Below are 18,700 nucleotides of genomic sequence, written 5' to 3' on the forward strand. Positions count from 1 at the left end.
AGTGCTGCTCTAAACAACTATATTACAGGCATCTGATATATCAAAACCTGAGGTACCCCTGAGCAAGGTACCGTCCCTACACACTGCTCCCCGGGCGCCTGCTTAGTGGGCTGCCCACTGCTTCACTGAGTGAATGGGTCAAATGCAGAGAAAAACAAGTAATTTCCCCATGGGGATCAATAAAGTATCCATTATTATTATTATTATTATTATCAAAATGAGTATTATTTGCAGGCAACACAAATAGTTTTTGTTCTGGGGGGATCTAAAGCAGCTGCTGGATACAGTTACTTCAGAAATGTAAAAAATTTTAAAAAATGGTTTAACAGGAACAAAATATCTCTAAATCTCAGTAAAACTAAAATAGTCTTATTTGGGAATTCCCTTAGAAATGCACAAGTGCAGATTCATGTAGATGGTGTGGAAATTGAAAGAGTTCTTGAACATAAGTTTCTTGGTGTGATTATAGATGATAAATTAAACTGGAAGTCTCATATAAATCAAATACATAACAAAATTTCAAGAAGTGTCTCAATCTTGAGTAAAACACATTCTGGACCACAAACACTCCACATTATTGTCCCCTGATTGCACCGTGTTTGCATTACTGTGCAGAGGTTTACTTGTTCGCTATCATCAGTCTTTATATTACAAAGAAGGGCCGTAAGGATAATCCATCAAACTGCTGACAGAGATCATACAAATCCACTATTCTTAAAATCAACAATTCTAACATTCACAGATCTGGTTCATTTTCTCACTGCACACATTATGTATAAAGCAATAAACGACCTGCTTCCTGACAATATTCTAAAACTGTTTTCTAAAAGGGAACGGGGACACAATTTGAGGGGGAATTAAATTTAACATCCTCGTATCCGTACAACTTTAAAAAGTTTCTGCATCTCTGTGTGTGGAGTGAAGCTGTGGAACAGACTAAGTAAAGATATGAAGCAAAGTCCGAGCACGGCGCAGTTTAAACAGCGGTTTAAGGATGTGGTTTTTGCAGCGTACAGGGAGGAGGCGGAGATCTTGTCCAATATTTTCATGTGTGTGCGGGTGCACGGGTATGTTGGTGTGGGTGTATATATCTGTAGGTTGTGTATCCTTTGAGGTTACTGGGGTTACTGAAAATGTGTGTAAGTGTGTATGTGTATATACGTATGTATGGATAGATAGAAAGACAGATACACATATAATTAATACATTTAAAAAAAATACACGTAACATATAATGTGATTGTAAGGAGGTCTGTTGATTACTAGACAGTGGACAGGGGGTGGGATTAAATAAGCTCGTGCTTCTTCCTGCTGCTTTTTGAACATGAAAGTTATTCGTAGTTGTTTTTGCTCGTTTTCCTTTTGTTTTGCTTTGTTTGTTTGTGTCTTCTTAATTCTATGTTGTTGTACTTTTTCAACGTGTTCAAAATAAAGATTCAATCAATCAATTATCTTTATTGTAGCGCTGTGACTGTTAGAGAGTGTATTTGTACACCAGATGTTGAACTTTTATCCGTGTCACTGCGCCCTTTTTATCTCCCTCGTGAGTTTCCACAACTTTTTATTACCGTAGTTTACATTCACCCGAAGGCTCACCCCGCCTCCACTTGCAGCATCATTTCAGACGTAGTACAGAAGCTGCAGGCGCTTTCTCCTGATGCACCAAACTTTATAATGGGGGACTTTAACCATGTCTCCCTTAAATCAACTTTGGGCAATCTGTATCAATATGTATCCTGTTCTACCAGACGGGATAAAATGTTGGACCTTTGTTACGGATCGGTGAAGAATGCTTATAAATCCCTCCCGCTTCCTCCTCTGGGATCTTCTGACCATAACTGTGTGCATCTTCTGCCCATCTATAAAACTGTCTTAAAACGAGAGAAGACAAAGACTAAGGATGTTGACATATGGTCAGAAGAATCTGTGCTTACAGATTGGGAAGGTTTTATTCAGTCTTGTGGAGATGATCTCGATGCTTTGGTGGATGTTACTAGCTCTTATGCAGTATTTTGTAAAGACATGATTATACCCCGTAAGCGCGTTAAAATTTACGCTAACAATAAGCCATGGGTCACTAAAAGTGTCAAATCCTGTTTAAGGAAAAAGAGACAGGCCTTTAAAGAGGGGCTGTTACCGATTTTCAGACAGCCACCAAGGACCTGAAAATCGAGCTCTTGAAAGCAAAACAGACAAAAACCTTCTTGAAAGCAAATTTGCTGCAAAAACTTTTGGGTCTGCCTGGACTTGTATGAAAACAGTAGCAGGGTTTCAAAATCCCCAGAGCAGCAGTCAGATCATTTTAGATGGTTTTAATTCAGACAGAGATTTAAATGCTTTAAACATGTTTTCTGCTCGTTTTAGTTCTTCTGATTTCAGCGAGGATATTTCTGAACTGAAACAGAAACTGAGAGATACTCAGCACTTTATTATTGAACTCAGCGATGTTAAAAAGGCCTTTCATACAGTCAATGTGAATAAGAGCCAGGGTCCTGATAATATTAGTGCCGCCTAATTAAATCTTGTGCTGATGAACTCAGTCCTATATTTCAGGTTATTTTTAACAAATCCTTGCAAACACAACATGTGCCCTCTCTTTGCAAAGAAGCAGTCGTGGTTCCTGTCCCTAAATCTAAACGACTTCAGGCCTGTTGCCCTCACTTCAGTTGTCATGAAAGTCTTTGAAAAAATCATCAGAAATGTGATTATGAAAGAGACTGAAGGTCAGCTGGATCCAATGCAGTTTGCATACAGGCCCAACAGAGGAGTGGAGGACGCACTTTTGACTAAATCTGATTCTTAAACATGTAGAGAGTAAAGGGACTTTTGCAAGACTTCTTTTCATTGATTTTTCTTCGGCTTTTAATACAACACAGCCCCATATTTTAATTAAAAGACTTTTAGAACAGTTTGAAATCAGGAAAAACCTGGTGGGCTGGATTTTAGATTTTCTAACTGACAGGTCACACAGAGTGAGAATAAATGGGGTTCTGTCTGACCCAGTGTTCTCCTCCACAGGTTCTCCTCAAGGCTGCGTCCTATCGCCCTTATTATTCACTCTCTATACAAACATGTGTCAGGGCAGACATGAAAACAGGGTCATTATTAAATATGCAGATGACTCTGTTATTGTCAGCTTACTGAAAGAGGGTGAAATTAACCACGGTCCAGTCATTGATGACTTTGTTCAGTGGTGGGAGGAGTCTTATCTCCAGCTGAACATATCTAAAACAAAAGATATGGTGATTGATTTTAGGAAACAACAAAATGGGCACGGAGTCACTTTAATTAAAGGTCAGAAAATAGAGCAAGTACAATCATATAAATATCTTTGGACCATAATCAATGAAAAACTGAACTTTGATCAAAATTGCAAATCAGTTTGTAAAAAGGGTCACCAGCACCTTTATTGTCTTAGGAAACTTGTTCATTTCCACATTGACCAAAAAATGTTAACTTTGTTTTATCGTTCTTTTATTGAGTCTGTTTTATCCTTTTGTTTGGTGGCATGGTTCGGTCAGACCTCTGTCACAGAGCAAAACTCTCTAAATCAGATAGTGAGATGGTCCAGTCGTCTGATAGGTGAGCCACAGTCTTGTTTAGCCTCCCTGTACTCTAAGCAGGTACAGAGGATGGCTTTATCAATCCTTAAAAATGCTTCCCATCCTCTAAGGGGTGAATTTCAGCTTCTTCCCTCAGGACGGAGGTTTCTATTTCCGAGATGTAGGACAAAGCGTTATAAAAATAGCTTTGTCCCCGTTGCTGTCACTGAATTAAATAAGAACTGTTTTTGATTCGAAATATCAAAACTACTATATATGTGCCACAGTGAGTTTTATATATTTACTAGGTATGTGTGTTTTTAAAGGGATGCCAAATGCTGTCATTTTTCTGTAAAGCAAATTTACCTTGCCTTTGGGTATAAATAAAGTTACCTTGACCTTGACCTTCCTGCAACAAATAAAAACGATTATTTTATCCAATTTTCTGATTGTTTCATTTTTTGCTTTTATTTTTAAGTCCCACTTGGGCGGCTTCCGGTTTGGTTAATGTAAACACCGCGTGACTTTACACACCTGTGACAGCGAAGCGCGTTCGCGAGTCAACCTGTGCTGACAGATTGTAGGTCGTGCGCGCAGCCGCACAGTCTGAACGCGCATGCGGAACGCGCAGAGATGATGAAGCTTTCAAATACGTCATTTTTTTAAATTTTATTTCACATCGAAAATTTCACCTTTCACACCACACACGTGCTAATATATCATTTTCAATATAAATATTAATAATCTTTGTAACTGATTTAGCTGCTTGATTGTTAACATGTTTTATTATATTCTAAAAAGTTTCATCTTTAATCGTCTTTTTACTGATTTCTTTTTAATACGCGGTTCATTCAGGGGGCGCTGATGCGTTTCCAGCCCAGCTGAGAGATGGAATCTGTCCAGGGTGTCCCGGGTCTGCTCCGGGCACACGTCCGGGCACCAGTTTACCCAGTTTGCCTGGGACAAGATTACTGGGTTGGATGTGATATCTGCTAGCTGATGGTAAACGGTGGTTACATTTCTGGCTATTAAGGCTAAATCATTTATTTGTCTTTTATTTTATTTTCATATAATAAATGAAAAAGAAAATAACATATTAAAAGTAGAAAATGATACATCACTGGAAAGAAGCTTGATTTGTGTTACTTTTTAAATAAATTGATGCTCATGCGTATTTTTTTTCAGATTTTGTGACTTTTTGACCTCCAGGCGATTTTAAATCAATGGAGTGGAAGAAAACAACTAAACATTGAGATTAAAGATGCAGACATTTGGATTTCAGAAGATTTTAGTTCTGGAAACGTATTAATTTAAAAGTGGGAGGGCTTTTATTGTGAAGGCGGGCAGTAGTGTCTTAGTTGAACAGTGACGTTCTTCCTGTCGTGCTAAGGGTCAACTGTTCTGTGAAGCTCCTCTGTGCGGCCTCTTCTGCCTCCTTACAGCCGTTGGTTTATTTAAAAAATCTTCTGTTTCCGGCTCGTAAATTATTTCTGTCGCGGTTCCGGAAGTGTCCAGCACAGTTTGGCTCAGGTGTCACAGCGCGTGGAGGTTTTTATTCACCTTACTTTCTGGAAGTTTCAAAGCTAACGTTAGCTCAGCAGCTAGCCATCATTCACCCCCCGCGGAGAGAATCGATCTATAATCATCATCATCATCGTCATCATCATGGATCAATCAGGAGTCACAGCGCAGACACCGAAGGTAGGTCCCTCCTCTGCCCGGCTCTCCTGCCGCGGTTATCGGTTAGACTTCGGGGAGCGGCCGCGGCTGCTGTTAGCCGCTCCCAGTGCTACCATGGCGGCTGTTTCCTTTAAAGGCTCTGGTTGCAGATAACCCGGGAGGCACCGGGTTAGCACCGAGCTGTGTGTTATTTTAGATAACAGCCTGTCAGCTGGTGGTTAAAGCAGGAGATGAGCTCACCGATGCTTCAGCTCAGACCACAGGCTGGCCGGTTTGACCCGGACTGGACCGGGCCAAGACAGCCTCTGTGATGACACACCTCTAGATTCCACCTGTTTATCCCGGAAACGTTTCGTGAGCCAAAGGTTTAGCTTCACATCGAGTCCGGGAGAGTTTCAGCTGTAACATCAGTTTTCCTTCGTCACAGAGAAATCAGCTGCTTGTGGGCTTGAACTATAACAGAAGTGACGCTACAGAGGGAGCTGCGGAGGCGCAGACTGTCCTGTAATCAGAAAACAGTGTTTGTTTTACTGTCAGTAAACAGGAAGTGTAGTTATCGGTCTATAACATAATTACTGTGCTGTAGTGGCTCGTGAGGGGGTCTGAGTCAGTGAGGAAAACGGTGAAACTTCAGGGAATCCAGTTAAAAGTCCTCCATAATTTCCAAAGTCCGGTGGACCAGAGTGGAGCCTCTGCCGGGCCATTTGTGGACTCCGGGCCTTATATTTAACACTCCTGCCCCAGACTGTAAATAATAACCAGCTGTGCTTCAGACATGTCTGAACATGTTCTTCTGTGCCTGGTGACTCAGGCCCACCTGTAGCTCCTGACTCACCTGTTCATGCAGCACCGAGGCTCGACTGAAGGCGGACTGGAGGAAATAAGAAACATCCATCTGTGAAAAACCAACATTTAAAAAACACTAAAATCTCGACTCCGTTTCCACCAGTTTAAACTTCAGCTCATTGGCTAAAATAAGCTCTGACTGCACCAGTATTTGAATTTTATTAGCTGATAATCAAGAAAAAGTTTTTATGATGACAGATTTTTCTTATCTTCTGTTTTTCTTTCTGATAATTTGTCAGATAGTTTTTGTCATTAAGATATCCTGAGTTTGGGGGACGTCCGTAGAGTAAATCAGGACATTTTGGGGGATTTTTGGACTATTTTTTGACCAAATAATCAATAACAAAGATTCCAGAAAACAATCCAGAAACTGTTGGTATCAGGAGAGAAATGATGTCATACAGTCCCGTGTTGGACTGCACACGCTTCACAAAAAGGGAGTGTGATATAAAATAATATATGTATATGATGCAAAAGATAAAAGCTCACCATAAACACATAAAATAATAAAATGTGTAAAACAGAAGTAAAAACAATAAATATCCATTTAAATCTGTGGAACATTAAAGAATGTGTGTGAATATAAACAGTGAATTAGTATAAAACTGAAGATCAAAGAAACCTGAGGTAATCGTAATGTCAGTAACATGATCCAAGTACTCTGATTACTCATGTGATTACTGATTACTCATGGCCATCTCCCTGTACAACGCATCCACTTAACACACTGTTTGCTGCTACAACTACACGTTTCTTTTCCAAATATTTATTTATAAGTGACTTATGTATGTATGTATGTATGTATGTATGTATATATTGTACTATTCTTAGTTAGCGTATTGTCTGTCTTGTCTTAATGTTGGTTTAAAATGGAGCACTGTAACAAAAAATAATTTCCCCCAGGGATCAATAAAGTATTCTGATTCTGATTTCATGTGTCTATTCCTTGTCACTGTCAGAGCCCGTGGGGTTCGGCGGCCCCGGCGGCTCCAGCCTGCTCTCTCGCTGAGGTGATGAGCGAACAGCTGGCGAAGCAGCTGGACGAGGAGAATGCCGTCTTCCCGGCGCTCTCTGAGTAAGAGTTCCCGTTGAAGCTTCTGAGGGTTAAAAGTTTCCGTCCTGTTAACGTCAAACGTTCCTGTCGTCAGTAAATCAAGAGCTTTAAAAGGTTCTCAGGTGGTAACGCGTCTGTCTCTCAGTCCTGCAGCCGAGCTGCTGCCCGACGAAGCCCCCGACACCACCAGCGACCTGATGCTCGCCCAGATGCTGCAGATGCAGTTCGACCGCGAGTTCGACGACCAGCTGCGGCGCGAGGAGAAGAAGTTCAACGGGGACAGCAAAGGTGATTCAGAAAGCTTCGGGTTATGTGAAGCAGTTGAAGTTCTGAAGGCGCCACGGTCGGCGTGTCTGTGAACGGCGGTTAATAAAGTTTAATTCAAAGTGTGACACGTTTCTGTTTTAGTGTCCATCTCCTTCGAGAACTACCGCATGGTTCATCCGTACGACGACAGCGACAGCTCCGGGGACGAGGTCGACTGGCAGGACACGAGACACGACCCCTACAGAGCCGGTAGGACGCCTGCAGGGGAGGACAAAATCACAGCAACACGTCAGAGCGCCAAACGGCGGCCTGACGCGTCAGTCGCTGAGCTTCTTTACACTCTGTCTCAACTTCACCATCATCCTTGTGTGTGTGTGTGTGTGTGTGTGTGTGTGTGTGTCGTCTCAGACAAACCTCAGACCACACCGAGGAAAGGCTTCACGGGGAAGGGGAAGAACATCACCACCAAACATGACGAAGTGACCTGCGGCCGCAAGAACACGGCACGCATGGACAACGTAAGATGGCCGAGCTCGCTTTGCTTAAATATCTGATTTGTAGCTCGTTGTCTGAAAACAAAAAGAGTTCTCGTGTCGCTCAGATGAAGCCTGCGCGGCTTTCAAAGCTTCGTTTTGGCCTCAGCAGCACGGCAGGTTGAAGTGGGACGCTGTAGCTGCTGGGCAGCTCCGGGTGGAGCAGGTGGAGAACAGAGTGTGTGCGTCTCTAACACAGCAGGTATCAGCCGCACCGCCGTTTTCATTGCGTGCCGTTCTCCCTCGTCCAGTTTGCCCCGGAGGTCCACGTCGGTGACGGCCTGGGGATGGACCTGAAGCTGTCCAATCAGGTGTTTAACTCCCTGAAGCGGCACTGCTACAGCGAGCAGAGACGCAGCGCCAGGCTGCACGAGAAGAAGGAGCACTCCACCGCCGTACGTATGGAAACGCCCTCCGCCCGCTGCAGGATGCTGAAGCTCTCTGACTCCTCCTCCTCTCTCCTCAGGAGCAAGCCGTGGACCCTCGCACTCGCCTGCTGATGTACAAGATGGTGAACGCCGGCGTGCTGGAAAACATCAACGGCTGCATCAGCACCGGGAAGGAGTCTGTGGTGTTCCACGCCGACGGAGGGAGGTGAGCGGGAAAATCAGCCGCGAGGTTACAAATGCTTTGAGACGGGAAACGCACACCTGCCCACAGGTGGTGTTTGATTTACTGTGTGTGTGTGTGTGTGTGTGTCCGTGCGTGTGTGTGTGTGTGTTCGTGTGTGCGTGTGTCCGTGCGTGTGTGTGTGTGTGTGTGTGTCCGTGCGTGTGTCCGTGCGTGTGTCCGTGCGTGTGTCCGTGCGTGTGTGTGTGTGTGTGTGTCCGTGCGTGTGTCCGTGCGTGTGTGTGTGTGTCCGTGCGTGTGTCCGTGTGTGTGTGTGTGTCCGTGCGTGTGTCCGTGTGTGTGTCTGCGTGCGTGTGTGCGTCAGCCTGGAGGAGCAGCCCGTCCCAGACGAGGTGGTGCTGAAGGTGTTTAAAACGACGCTGAACGAGTTCAAGAACAGAGACCGCTACATCAAAGACGACTACCGCTTCAAGGACCGCTTCAGCAAACTGAACCCACGCAAGATCATCCGTCTGTGGGCCGAGAAGGAGATGCACAACCTGGGCAGGTGAGTGGAGTCCACGGGGGGGCGGCGGGAGCCGCTCCGTGACCTAAACCCCGGCTGTGTGCTTTCAGGATGAAGAAGGCCGAGATCCCGTGCCCGGAGGTGGTCCTGCTGAAGAAACACATCCTGGTGATGTCGTTCATCGGCAAAGACCACGTCCCCGCCCCCAAACTCAAAGACGCCATGCTGAACTCAGAGGACCTGAAGAACGCCTACTACCAAGTCCTCCACGTACGTACGCCCACAGGAAGTCCGCTTCTTTGTTTTCATTCCTTTCTCCTGCAGACGTCTCTGTCAGGATTAAATTCCGTTTCATTTTGAGTCTGAGAAGAAGACGTCTGACAGCGGCTTCTCGCCGTCTTCCCGTGCAGGTGATGCAGCAGCTGTATCAGGAGTGCAACCTGGTCCACGCCGACCTCAGCGAATACAACATGCTGTGGCACGAAGGGAAGGTACAGCTGCCCTGCTTTTACCTGTCCTCCTCCCCCTCTTAGCCTCTGTGATGTCATCAGTCACCCTCGCTCTCATTGCAGGTGTGGCTGATTGACGTGAGTCAGTCCGTGGAGCCCACCCACCCCCACGGTCTGGAGTTCCTCTTCAGAGACTGCAGGAACGTTTCCACGGTAAGCCCGTCTCCTCTCTGCTGGATCAGGAAATTTAAACCTGACTCACGATTTCACTCGTTTTTATTTAAATCGTTTGTCGCTCCAGTTCTTCCAGAAGAGAGGCGTGAGCGAGGCCATGAGCACCTATGACCTTTTCAACGCCGTGACCGGCCTGAACATCCCCGTGGGCGCCGAGGACGAGGCCGAGTTCATGGCAGAGGTAACGCAGATGTTGCAGGTTGATGATCCTCAGTTATCAGGGTTGTCTGATGTTTTGGTGCCGGTTAAATTCTCGTGGGATCGTTAAATTAGAGAAAAAGTTCAACACTGTGTGGTTAAGAAGCAGCTGGAGTCACGCGGCGTCTCTCTGCTCGACAGATCGTGGCGCTGGAGAAGAGGAACGAAGACCACATCCAGAAACGAGGCAAGAAAACCTTCCCGGTGACCTCGGAGGACGGCGGCCCCCCTTTAGAGCCCGACGCCGATGACTAACGCCCGCACAGCTCGCAGATTCTTCATGATCCCGCCGTGTTTTTAGACAAATCCGAAAAAGAGATGAACGGAGGACGAGGACGACGCCTCGGCACCTCCAACCCACCACCCTACTCGCTGCTTCCTGTAAACGGGAAGAGTGAGGGGGCGGGGTTAACGTTTAACCGCATTGGACGTTAAAGTCAGAGCGTCAGACGATCAGAGGCGGTTTCCTGAGGCTCGGGTCTTCCTGCTAAGATTGTCCCACGCTGCTCGCAGTGTGTGTTTTTGTAAACGCTTCGTAGATTAAAACCCGACTTCAGGGGGAAACGAGCTGCTGCGTCACCGAGGCGCTCTTATTACCATCACGCTGCAGGAAAACAGATTTACCCTCAAAAACTTTAGAAAGAAGTAGAAATCAGCTGAAACCTCACTGTTGTAAAATCAAATGAATAAATTTTTCTTCTAGTAAAAACATTAAAGCTCCTGTTTTCCTGTGTTCAGGAGGCATGGAGGGTTGGGTCAAAGCAGGAAGTTCAAGAGTGAGAATGAAACGTTATGAACAGGTCTGCTGATTTCAGATGTTTACAGTGGAGGAGAGCAGGTGTGCCTGCAGGAAGCCCTGCTGTCTGCTGCTAGCTTCAACAGTAATGTCGGGTTTTCAACAGGATGTTGGTCTCATGGTGCAAATTCAGAATAAAACACAAACATGGAAAATTCTTCTTGTTGGCTTTTATTTTGTAAGAACATAATTCTTATCTGTGAGAACTCAGGAGCTCCAAGGGAAGTAAACACTAACCAGCACATGATCTGTCACATGACTTTGTGTGAGGGGGACTTCCTGTGTAAACTGATGGCCTTCAGAATAAAATGTTTTTTGCCCTCCAGTTTGACCTTACTTTGGAGGGATGCTAATAAATCAAGAACGTCCACGTTAACTGTCCTAAAGCAGGACTAGTCCTGTAGTGAACATTAAAAGTGTGACGAAACATAAACGGGCTGATAAGCTGATCACATCTCTCGTAAACAGGTGTTCAACGGGTGCTTTCCTTTTTTATCTGATTATTATGATTCCTGCTCCAAACACGGGATCTTGTTTGGGAGATGGTCAAATATTCCTGCTGGTGTTCCATGTCAGCTGCATCCATCTTCAGGCACCCATCCACATCCAGGAGGAGGCGTCCTGGTCACATGCTGAACCACCTTGGTTTGCACCTTGTAATGTGGAGTACCGTTTCCTGTCTCTCAGGCGGAGTCCACGCACTCTTTGGAAGAAGATTGCTTCTGCTGTTGGTAAGAGATGAGGTCAGGTTGGTAAATCTGCTTCACAGATGCTGCTCCGCTCTCCCCTCACTCGTGCAGAAGACACTGAACAACTTTAACTTTGTGAAAAACGGCCTCAGACATTTCTGATCTTGTCTCTCGCACCCGATTGCTGAGCACCCCTGTGCGAGCTGGGGGAAAGTAATTTCCTTCTTTATGATCCGCTTGTTTGATTTGCCCAAAACTTGGACATCGGATGATGAAGATGAAGCTGTCAGGCAGGAGGAAAACAGGAAGCGGTTCACTGATGTAGAGAAAGAGGACGCACAGAGGGTTGATTCTAGGGAAAGAGTGACACGGAGGCTGATGATCTGCTGTGGTCACTCTTACAGGGAGCAACTGAAAAAAGATGAAGGAGAATAAAAATATCTCCTAACATATAAAGTGATACACTAAAAATAATAAGCACCAGTATTGTTGACTGTGCAGTGACCTGCAAGAGGCAGTAGCTCAACTCCCACAACAACGCCACTGCTGGAAGCCACCTCCGTTTTATACAGAGCCTCAGAGGATATGAACATCTAACAATAAAACTCCTGCTTTTATTGTGAAGGCTGCAGTGGAAGTCGTGTCTCTGGCCGGTTGCTTCGCTCTTCTTCCGCGATCAGAGGCCGGAGTCTGGAGGCAGAACCGAGCGGAAACCTGCGAAATAAAGCGGCGGCCAGGTGCGAAGGATGGCCGAGGAGCATTACCTGGAGCTGAGCGAGAACCCCGTGCAGTTCGAACATGCCTCGAGCGTCAACAACGTCTTCTTCGACGAGGCCAACAAGCAGGTGAGCTAACGGCTAACAGCTAACAGCTAGCAAAACTTCTGCCGGCGGATTTAAATGAATAAGTTCAAAAACTGGAACATTTCCGGTAAAATGTGACAGTGGAGTTTATTTAAAACATATTTAATAATTGATTATTTTATTTAGGATGTTAACTGGCTTAAATTAAGCTCTGACTATGAAAAAGAAGAAGTAACCCGGAGGACTTCACTCACTGTCAGCTGCTATCAAACTGCGATTAATCTGAACCACGATCAGCTGACGTGAAATTCTCCCAAACATGCTTCATTTTGTTTGGTTCGTTTTTACAGGTGTGGCCTCTTCTTCGCCATATTTGAGTGATAGAGGACATTTTCATCTCTTGTGTCAGTAAAAGTTGCTCAGACTTACACCGCTCTGGTGTTTGCGTGTTATATTAAACACACCTGTGTGCAGCTGTCCGACATCTGTTTTCTTTCTCCAGGTGTTCGCAGTGCGTTCAGGTGGAGCCACCGGGGTGGTGGTTAAAGGTCCTGATGACAAGAGCAGCGTCGCCTTCAGGTTCGTGGATTTAAAGATAAAGCACGTCCGTGTTTTTAATCTTTATTTGTACCTGTCGCCACATGAGGGTAAACCTTCACAGCTCTGGGTTATTCTTGGTGGTTGAAGCCGGGCCTGGAGATGCTAATGAAGGCGTTGCACACAGCTGGGTATGCTTTGGAAGGTGTTCTTCAACTCAAACCCACGCTTCCCTGTGACCCCCCCCCCTCCTTTATGTGTGCAAGTTCCATCTAAAGTGGGTTTAGGTTATCTCCCCAATGCCTGACGACGCTCTGAAAGTTGAATAACTTGTCCCAGATACTGAAACTCTCGGCTTCATGCTGCTGCTGGGTCTTTAAAGCCTTCAGGTCAGAGGTCAGAGTGACTGGAGAGGCCGAAACTGGAGCGATGCGTTCACTGGCAGTGTTTAGATCAGTAAAACGGGAATGCTTATGTAAACTGTGTGTTTGACTCGTCAGGATGGACGATAAAGGAGAAGTAAAATGCATCAAGTTTTCCATCGGTAACAAGATCCTGGCTGTGCAGAGAACCTCCAAGTCTGTGGTGAGTTCAGGGACACTCAGACATGGTCTTAATAGGCGCAGAGGAGCGGCGGGGCTCCTGCCTTATTTCGCCTCATTGTGGTCTCGTTTCTAAAATCCTGCACACTTATTTGATAAAACTGTGCCTCTAGTGGAGAATTTATGATACAAACCTTTTTATTTGTAAATGTTGAATTTTTTGTTGGAAGTTCAGTTTTTATTGTAAATGTTTGTTATTTTTTTCCTTCTGGTCATGCAGGTCACGCATGCTTGGTTAGCGATGGTTTCAAATGTGACGTTTCTGTTTTGAATGTTTCTGATCCGGGCGAACGCTGTTTTTGTGTTGGCAGGATTTCATCAACTTCATCCCCGACTACCCGCACACAGAGTTCAGTCAGGAGTGTAAGGTACGCTGCAGTTCCTGCTGTTTGCAGGCCGTCTGCTGACGGACGAACTGGGCTCATGATGTTTGTGTCGCTCCGCAGACGAAGAACGCCAGCATTTTAGGTTTCTGTTGGACCAACTGGAACGAGGTCGTCTTCATAACCGACCAGGGAATCGAGTTTTACCAGGTAACCCGAACAGCTCGCCCACAGAGAGCTGTGCTGAGTGTTCGGCTCTGCGTGGTCATGTGACTCAAATCTTCATACAATGTCCTCTGATTGGAGAGTTCAAAGGAACAATTCAGTGTTTGACCTGTTGAAACGTCTCATCTCCATGTGTGCGTTCTACAAGGACAAACAGGAAGTGACATCAGTTTGATGCCTGGCACTTTGGTTCTCGTCATTTAAGACGATAAACGTGAAAAGTGTCTGTGTGTGCCTCAGGCTCACCTGAGCTTTACCTGTTCAGCTGTGATGTCATGACCTCCTGTGTGCTCAGGTGTTTCCAGACAAGCGCAGCCTGAAGCTGCTGAAGAGTCAGAGCATCAACGTGAACTGGTACCAGTACTGCCCCGAGACCGCCGTCATCCTGCTGTCCACCACCGTGCAGGGGAACATCCTGCAGCCCTTCGCCTTCAGGGTGAGGCGGATACTCACGTCGCTATAGCAACACAAAGCTCGTCATTTTGATTTCAGTGTGCGTGCGTTCATTGGTCGGTTTAGAGGCTGTTTCTGTGCAGCAGCACATCCACATCGCTTCATTGTGCATCCTGAATGGATCATTTCTAGAGTGGGCGTGGCTTCACCTGCAGTCGAGGTCAGCTGATGTGAGGAAACTTTGTTTTGCTGTTCCAGAACGGGACCATGTCCAAGATGTCCAAGTTTGAGATCGAGCTGCCGGTTGTCCCCAAACCCGCCAAACTCAGCCTGTCGGAGAGAGACATCGCCATGGCAACCATGTAATTCACAGGCTGGGTTATTTTCTTTTGTTTGTGCTGCACTTAAAAAAACAACAACAATGACTTAACTATGTGTTTGCAGCTATGGTCAGCTGTACGTGATGTACCTGAAGCATCACTCGAGGACGGCCAACAGTCCCAGTGCAGAGGTGGTGCTGTACCACCTGTCCAGGTAAACGCTCCGCAGCGTCTGCTGATTGCTGGCCTGGAGCTTTAAAACGCGCTGACGCTTTAAATCCAGGCTCTCGTGTTCCCTCTGTGTGGCTCAGGGAAGGTTCCTGTAAGAAGAGTCACGTGCTGAAGCTGAACACGACGGGCAAGTTCGCTCTGAACATCGTCGACAACCTGGTGGTGGTTCATCACCAGAGCTCGCAGGTTAGAGCCCCGTCCTTCCTCTGAGGCGCCGGGCACGGTGGAGCTGATGATCTCAGGTATTTTTGTTAAACCGGCTTCATGCTCTGTCATTCAGACCTCGCTGATCTTCGACATCAAGCTGAAGGAGCCCGACTGTGCCCTGAACATCCACCAGCCCGTCCTGCCCGCCAGGTCCATCCACCCCTACAGGATCCCGCTGTCAGGTACGCACGAAAGCTACCAATGAATCAAGATGTGATCGAACTGCAAACGTTCAGCTTTGAATAGATGAAATGAGTTAGTTGAACAGGAAATATGTGATTAACAGCAGAGGAGTTACAGGCACCCGTGAGAAGAGCACAGAATCGAACCTGCGCCTTTAAGTAGCTGTGAAACAGAAGTGAAGCTGAGAGGAGCAAAGCATCGAAAGCGTGAGGTTGGCACCGACTGCAGACCTCTGCTGTTTATCGACGATGCTGCTTAGTTAGTCGTGAAGGTGACGCTCTGCTGTGAAGCTGTGCTTCTTCTTCACCGTCCTCTCGTCTTCCCCGCAGGGCCGGCGGCCGTTCCTTCGCAGCCTCCGGTGCCGTGTCAGCTCTGTATCCTTTCCTCACAGTAAATGTTTGATTCGCTGCCAGTCTCAGGCGTTTCTTTTCCTCAGCGTCACTCCAGACTCCTCCTCCTGGAGCGTCTTCCAGCCAGACATCATCATCAGCGCCAGCGAAGGTGAGCAAACGCAAACGCACAATGGAGAAAATACACTTAATGCTACGTTCAGGGTGAATCCATGGTGGGGTTGAAGTTCAGTCCAGGCGTCTCCTGCAGTAGAGCAGCCCTGATGGAAATCCTGTTTTATCTGAGCCCGACGTCAGAGACGTTTCATTTTCTCGCACACAAGTCAAACAACAATTCTGTGAACGGACTAAAAATGATTGTTCCACCATCCACAGCATCATTTCTGCTGTTTCAGGTTACCTGTGGTACCTGCAGGTGAAGCTGCCGCCCACAGTCAACCTGCTGCAGGACAAAGGCAAACTGATGGACTTCCTGTTACGGCGCAGAGAGTGCAAGATGGTCATCCTGTCGGTCTGCTCGCAGAGTGCGTATCTAACCGCCGCTCGTCTTTACTCTGATCAGAAATCGAAGCTGATGATGAGACGGCGCTCTGGTTATGAAGAAAACCAGAGCGACTCACCTGAGGATCCAGCTGCTCCTCTGGGTCGACGTTTCTGCTTCGATGCTCCGTAAAACATAAAATAAGCTGTGAGCCAGGACTGAGGGGATGTAGAAACCAGTGAAACCAGTAACACCAGGCACAATCTGAGGCAGCAGCTCGACCTGTAGTTCGCACATTCATGCTGTTATTTCCTCTGAACGGCGAGCTGTGCCACGAGCCAAAGTCCCACTCTTCTGTCTGTGTTGCAGTTCTGGAGGTCGGCGAGAAGGGAAGTCTTCCTGTTGTGGCGACCGTGTTTGACAAACTCAACCAGGTGTACAAAGATTACCTGGAGGCGGAGCAGAGCTACACTCAGGTGAGGCACCCACGGAGCTTCCTGCTCCCTAAAGTCACCTGATCTGATTTCTAACAGGGTTTTTTTTTTTTTTCCCCCGTTTGCAGGCGATGGAGTCCGGACCGAGCCGAGGAAGCGCCGCCCAGAAGCGTCCGGTCAGAACTCAGGCCGTCATCGACCAGTCGGACATGTACACGCACGTCCTGTCCTCGTTCACGGAGAGGAAGGTACGCCGCACGGGCTCCTGTGAGTTTCCACCCAAACGTTTTCAAACCAGGTGATGTGATGAACTTCCTGCTCTGTGCCCGCAGGGCGTCTCCCACAAGTTCATCATCGCCGTGCTGATGGAGTACATCCGCTCTCTGAACCAGTTCCAGATCACCGTCCAGGTAACTCAGCAGAGCCACGCGAGCAGGCTGGGATTGTTACTGGTCCTGGTAACACCTGTAATGGTTTTTTCCAGCATTACCTGTACGAGCTGGTGATCAAGACGCTGGTGCAACACAACCTGTTCTACATGCTGCACCAGTTCCTGCAGTACCACGTCCTCAGCGACTCCAAACCTCTGGTGAGTTCAAACCAGGAGCTCATCCTGAGACGCCGAGTCTGCGGGTCTGTCGACGCCCCTCATCTCCCGTTGAGCCCGAGCAGAGCTCGTCTTCCTCGACGTGCTGGTTACGTCCATCGTTTCAGTGTCTCATTGTTGAATTGTGTCCTCTCAGGCGTGTTTGCTGCTGTCTCTGGAGAGCACGTACCCACCCGCACACCAGCTGTCCCTGGACATGCTGAAGGTACCAAACAAGCTTAAAAACCTTCACATGGTCATTTCATTGGTTCATCGCTGTAAACTTCCTGTTTGCGTTCACAGCGTCTGTCCACGGCCAACGACGAGATCATCGAGGTTCTGCTGTCGAAGCAGCAGGTTCTGGGCGCGCTCAGATTCATCCGCAGCGTCGGTGCGTTGATCCTGAGGCGTTTCCTCCCTCACACACACGAATGTGTTTAACGCAAACTCGCCCTGACGTGTTTCTCCCGGCGCAGGTGGCCACGACAACGCGTCTGCGCGGAAGTTCCTGGACGCGGCGCAGCAGACCGGAGACCAGATGCTGTTCTACACGGTGTTTAGGTCGTTCCAGCAGAGAAACCAGCGACTCAGGGGAAGCCCCGCCTTCAACCCAGGTGAGCACTGCGAGGAGCACGTGGCTCACTTCAAGCAGCTGTTTGGGGAGCAGGCGTTGATGAAGCCCTCCACCGTGTGAGCCCGGTCTCCGTGGCGAGGAGACGACTCGACGGGACGCAAATCATCGCGTACGTTCACGTGCACACGAGTGTCCTGCTGCAGGAAACCGTGAGAGTGTGACGCCACAGAGCATCCTAGCATGCCGCCCCCAGGGTTAAGAAAAGGTGGTGTTACTGTGGCCCGATCCCTGCTGCTCCACCTTAAATGTTAACAGGATGTGTTAATTTATGATGATTGCTTTTGCTAAAATCTTCCTCCTCTGCGGCTCTAACACCTTCATGCGGTCGGGTTTACCTGCACAGGTGATCCTGATATCGCTCTGATATCAGCTGTTGTGGGAGGGGCCAGAGCCTGCACCGCTGTGTGTTTGTGGGGTGAATGTGAGGTGTATATTCTGTAAGATAAAGATGAATTATTGTGCATGAACAGGTTTTAATGTCATGAAATCCAACATGTCTGTGTGCAGCTAATAAAGGTTTAACTGAAAATCCGCTGTCAGTTCCATCCATGTCCTCACACACACACCTCAGCCACTGAAGGACTTTTCTCTAACGTTCAGCAGCTTTGGGTTCATGACTGCAGCCTGGAGTCGAACCTCCAACCAGCAGAGCTGCTCTGAGCTACACCTGTCAGCACGAGGATCACACAGCGTCCCGGTTTCCATTTTCAGTTCTTGTACCAGAACATTTTTAACTGATAGGCGAAAATTTCAAATGTTTGGCTCCAACCATCGACGTGTATGAAGGAGAGTTTGGGTTTAGTCTGGACATCTCGTTAAAATCTGATGGCATTATGAACAAAGCACCATCAGACTGTCGCGTGCAGTAACATCTGGAAAGAGTCTGATCGTCAGTTCAGTTTTTTCTTTTGCACTGCAGTCCATCATCAGCCCCCCAGAGCCCAAACCTCAGCGTGACTGAAGCAGTGTGGCGCCATCGACAGACGGCTGAAAGCTAAAGAAAAGCTTTGAATGTCCTTTAAGGCTGGA

General features: G+C 47.1%; 2 protein-coding genes across 2 annotated transcripts; both read left to right on the top strand.

Annotated features, from left to right (window-relative positions):
- The first annotated feature begins 4,905 nt into the window (after positions 1 to 4,905).
- riok3 (RIO kinase 3 (yeast)) lies at positions 4,906 to 10,828 on the top strand. Its single transcript, XM_026180516.2, has 13 exons — positions 4,906 to 5,242; positions 7,027 to 7,142; positions 7,267 to 7,409; positions 7,530 to 7,637; positions 7,797 to 7,906; positions 8,173 to 8,316; positions 8,388 to 8,515; positions 8,856 to 9,038; positions 9,107 to 9,266; positions 9,407 to 9,487; positions 9,569 to 9,658; positions 9,747 to 9,860; positions 10,019 to 10,828. Exons 1-13 carry the CDS (start codon positions 5,207 to 5,209, stop codon positions 10,130 to 10,132), a joined length of 1,527 nt encoding a protein of 508 aa, XP_026036301.1. The 5' UTR covers positions 4,906 to 5,206; the 3' UTR covers positions 10,133 to 10,828.
- Positions 10,829 to 11,978: 1,150 nt separating this feature from the next.
- On the top strand, positions 11,979 to 18,200 carry rmc1 (regulator of MON1-CCZ1). The gene is made up of 20 exons (XM_026180511.2): positions 11,979 to 12,207; positions 12,668 to 12,744; positions 13,203 to 13,287; positions 13,616 to 13,672; positions 13,751 to 13,837; positions 14,148 to 14,288; positions 14,504 to 14,607; positions 14,690 to 14,779; positions 14,877 to 14,982; positions 15,077 to 15,185; positions 15,516 to 15,560; positions 15,634 to 15,687; positions 15,932 to 16,060; positions 16,387 to 16,493; positions 16,580 to 16,699; positions 16,784 to 16,861; positions 16,936 to 17,040; positions 17,195 to 17,263; positions 17,341 to 17,428; positions 17,514 to 18,200. The coding sequence occupies exons 1-20, from the start codon at positions 12,109 to 12,111 to the stop codon at positions 17,729 to 17,731; spliced, it is 1,968 nt and encodes a 655-aa protein (XP_026036296.1). The 5' UTR covers positions 11,979 to 12,108; the 3' UTR covers positions 17,732 to 18,200.
- Positions 18,201 to 18,700: the final 500 nt, after the last annotated feature.

Source organism: Astatotilapia calliptera, chromosome 9 (assembly GCF_964374335.1).
Source record: "Astatotilapia calliptera chromosome 9, fAstCal68.1, whole genome shotgun sequence".
Classification (NCBI taxonomy): Eukaryota; Metazoa; Chordata; class Actinopteri; order Cichliformes; family Cichlidae; genus Astatotilapia; species Astatotilapia calliptera.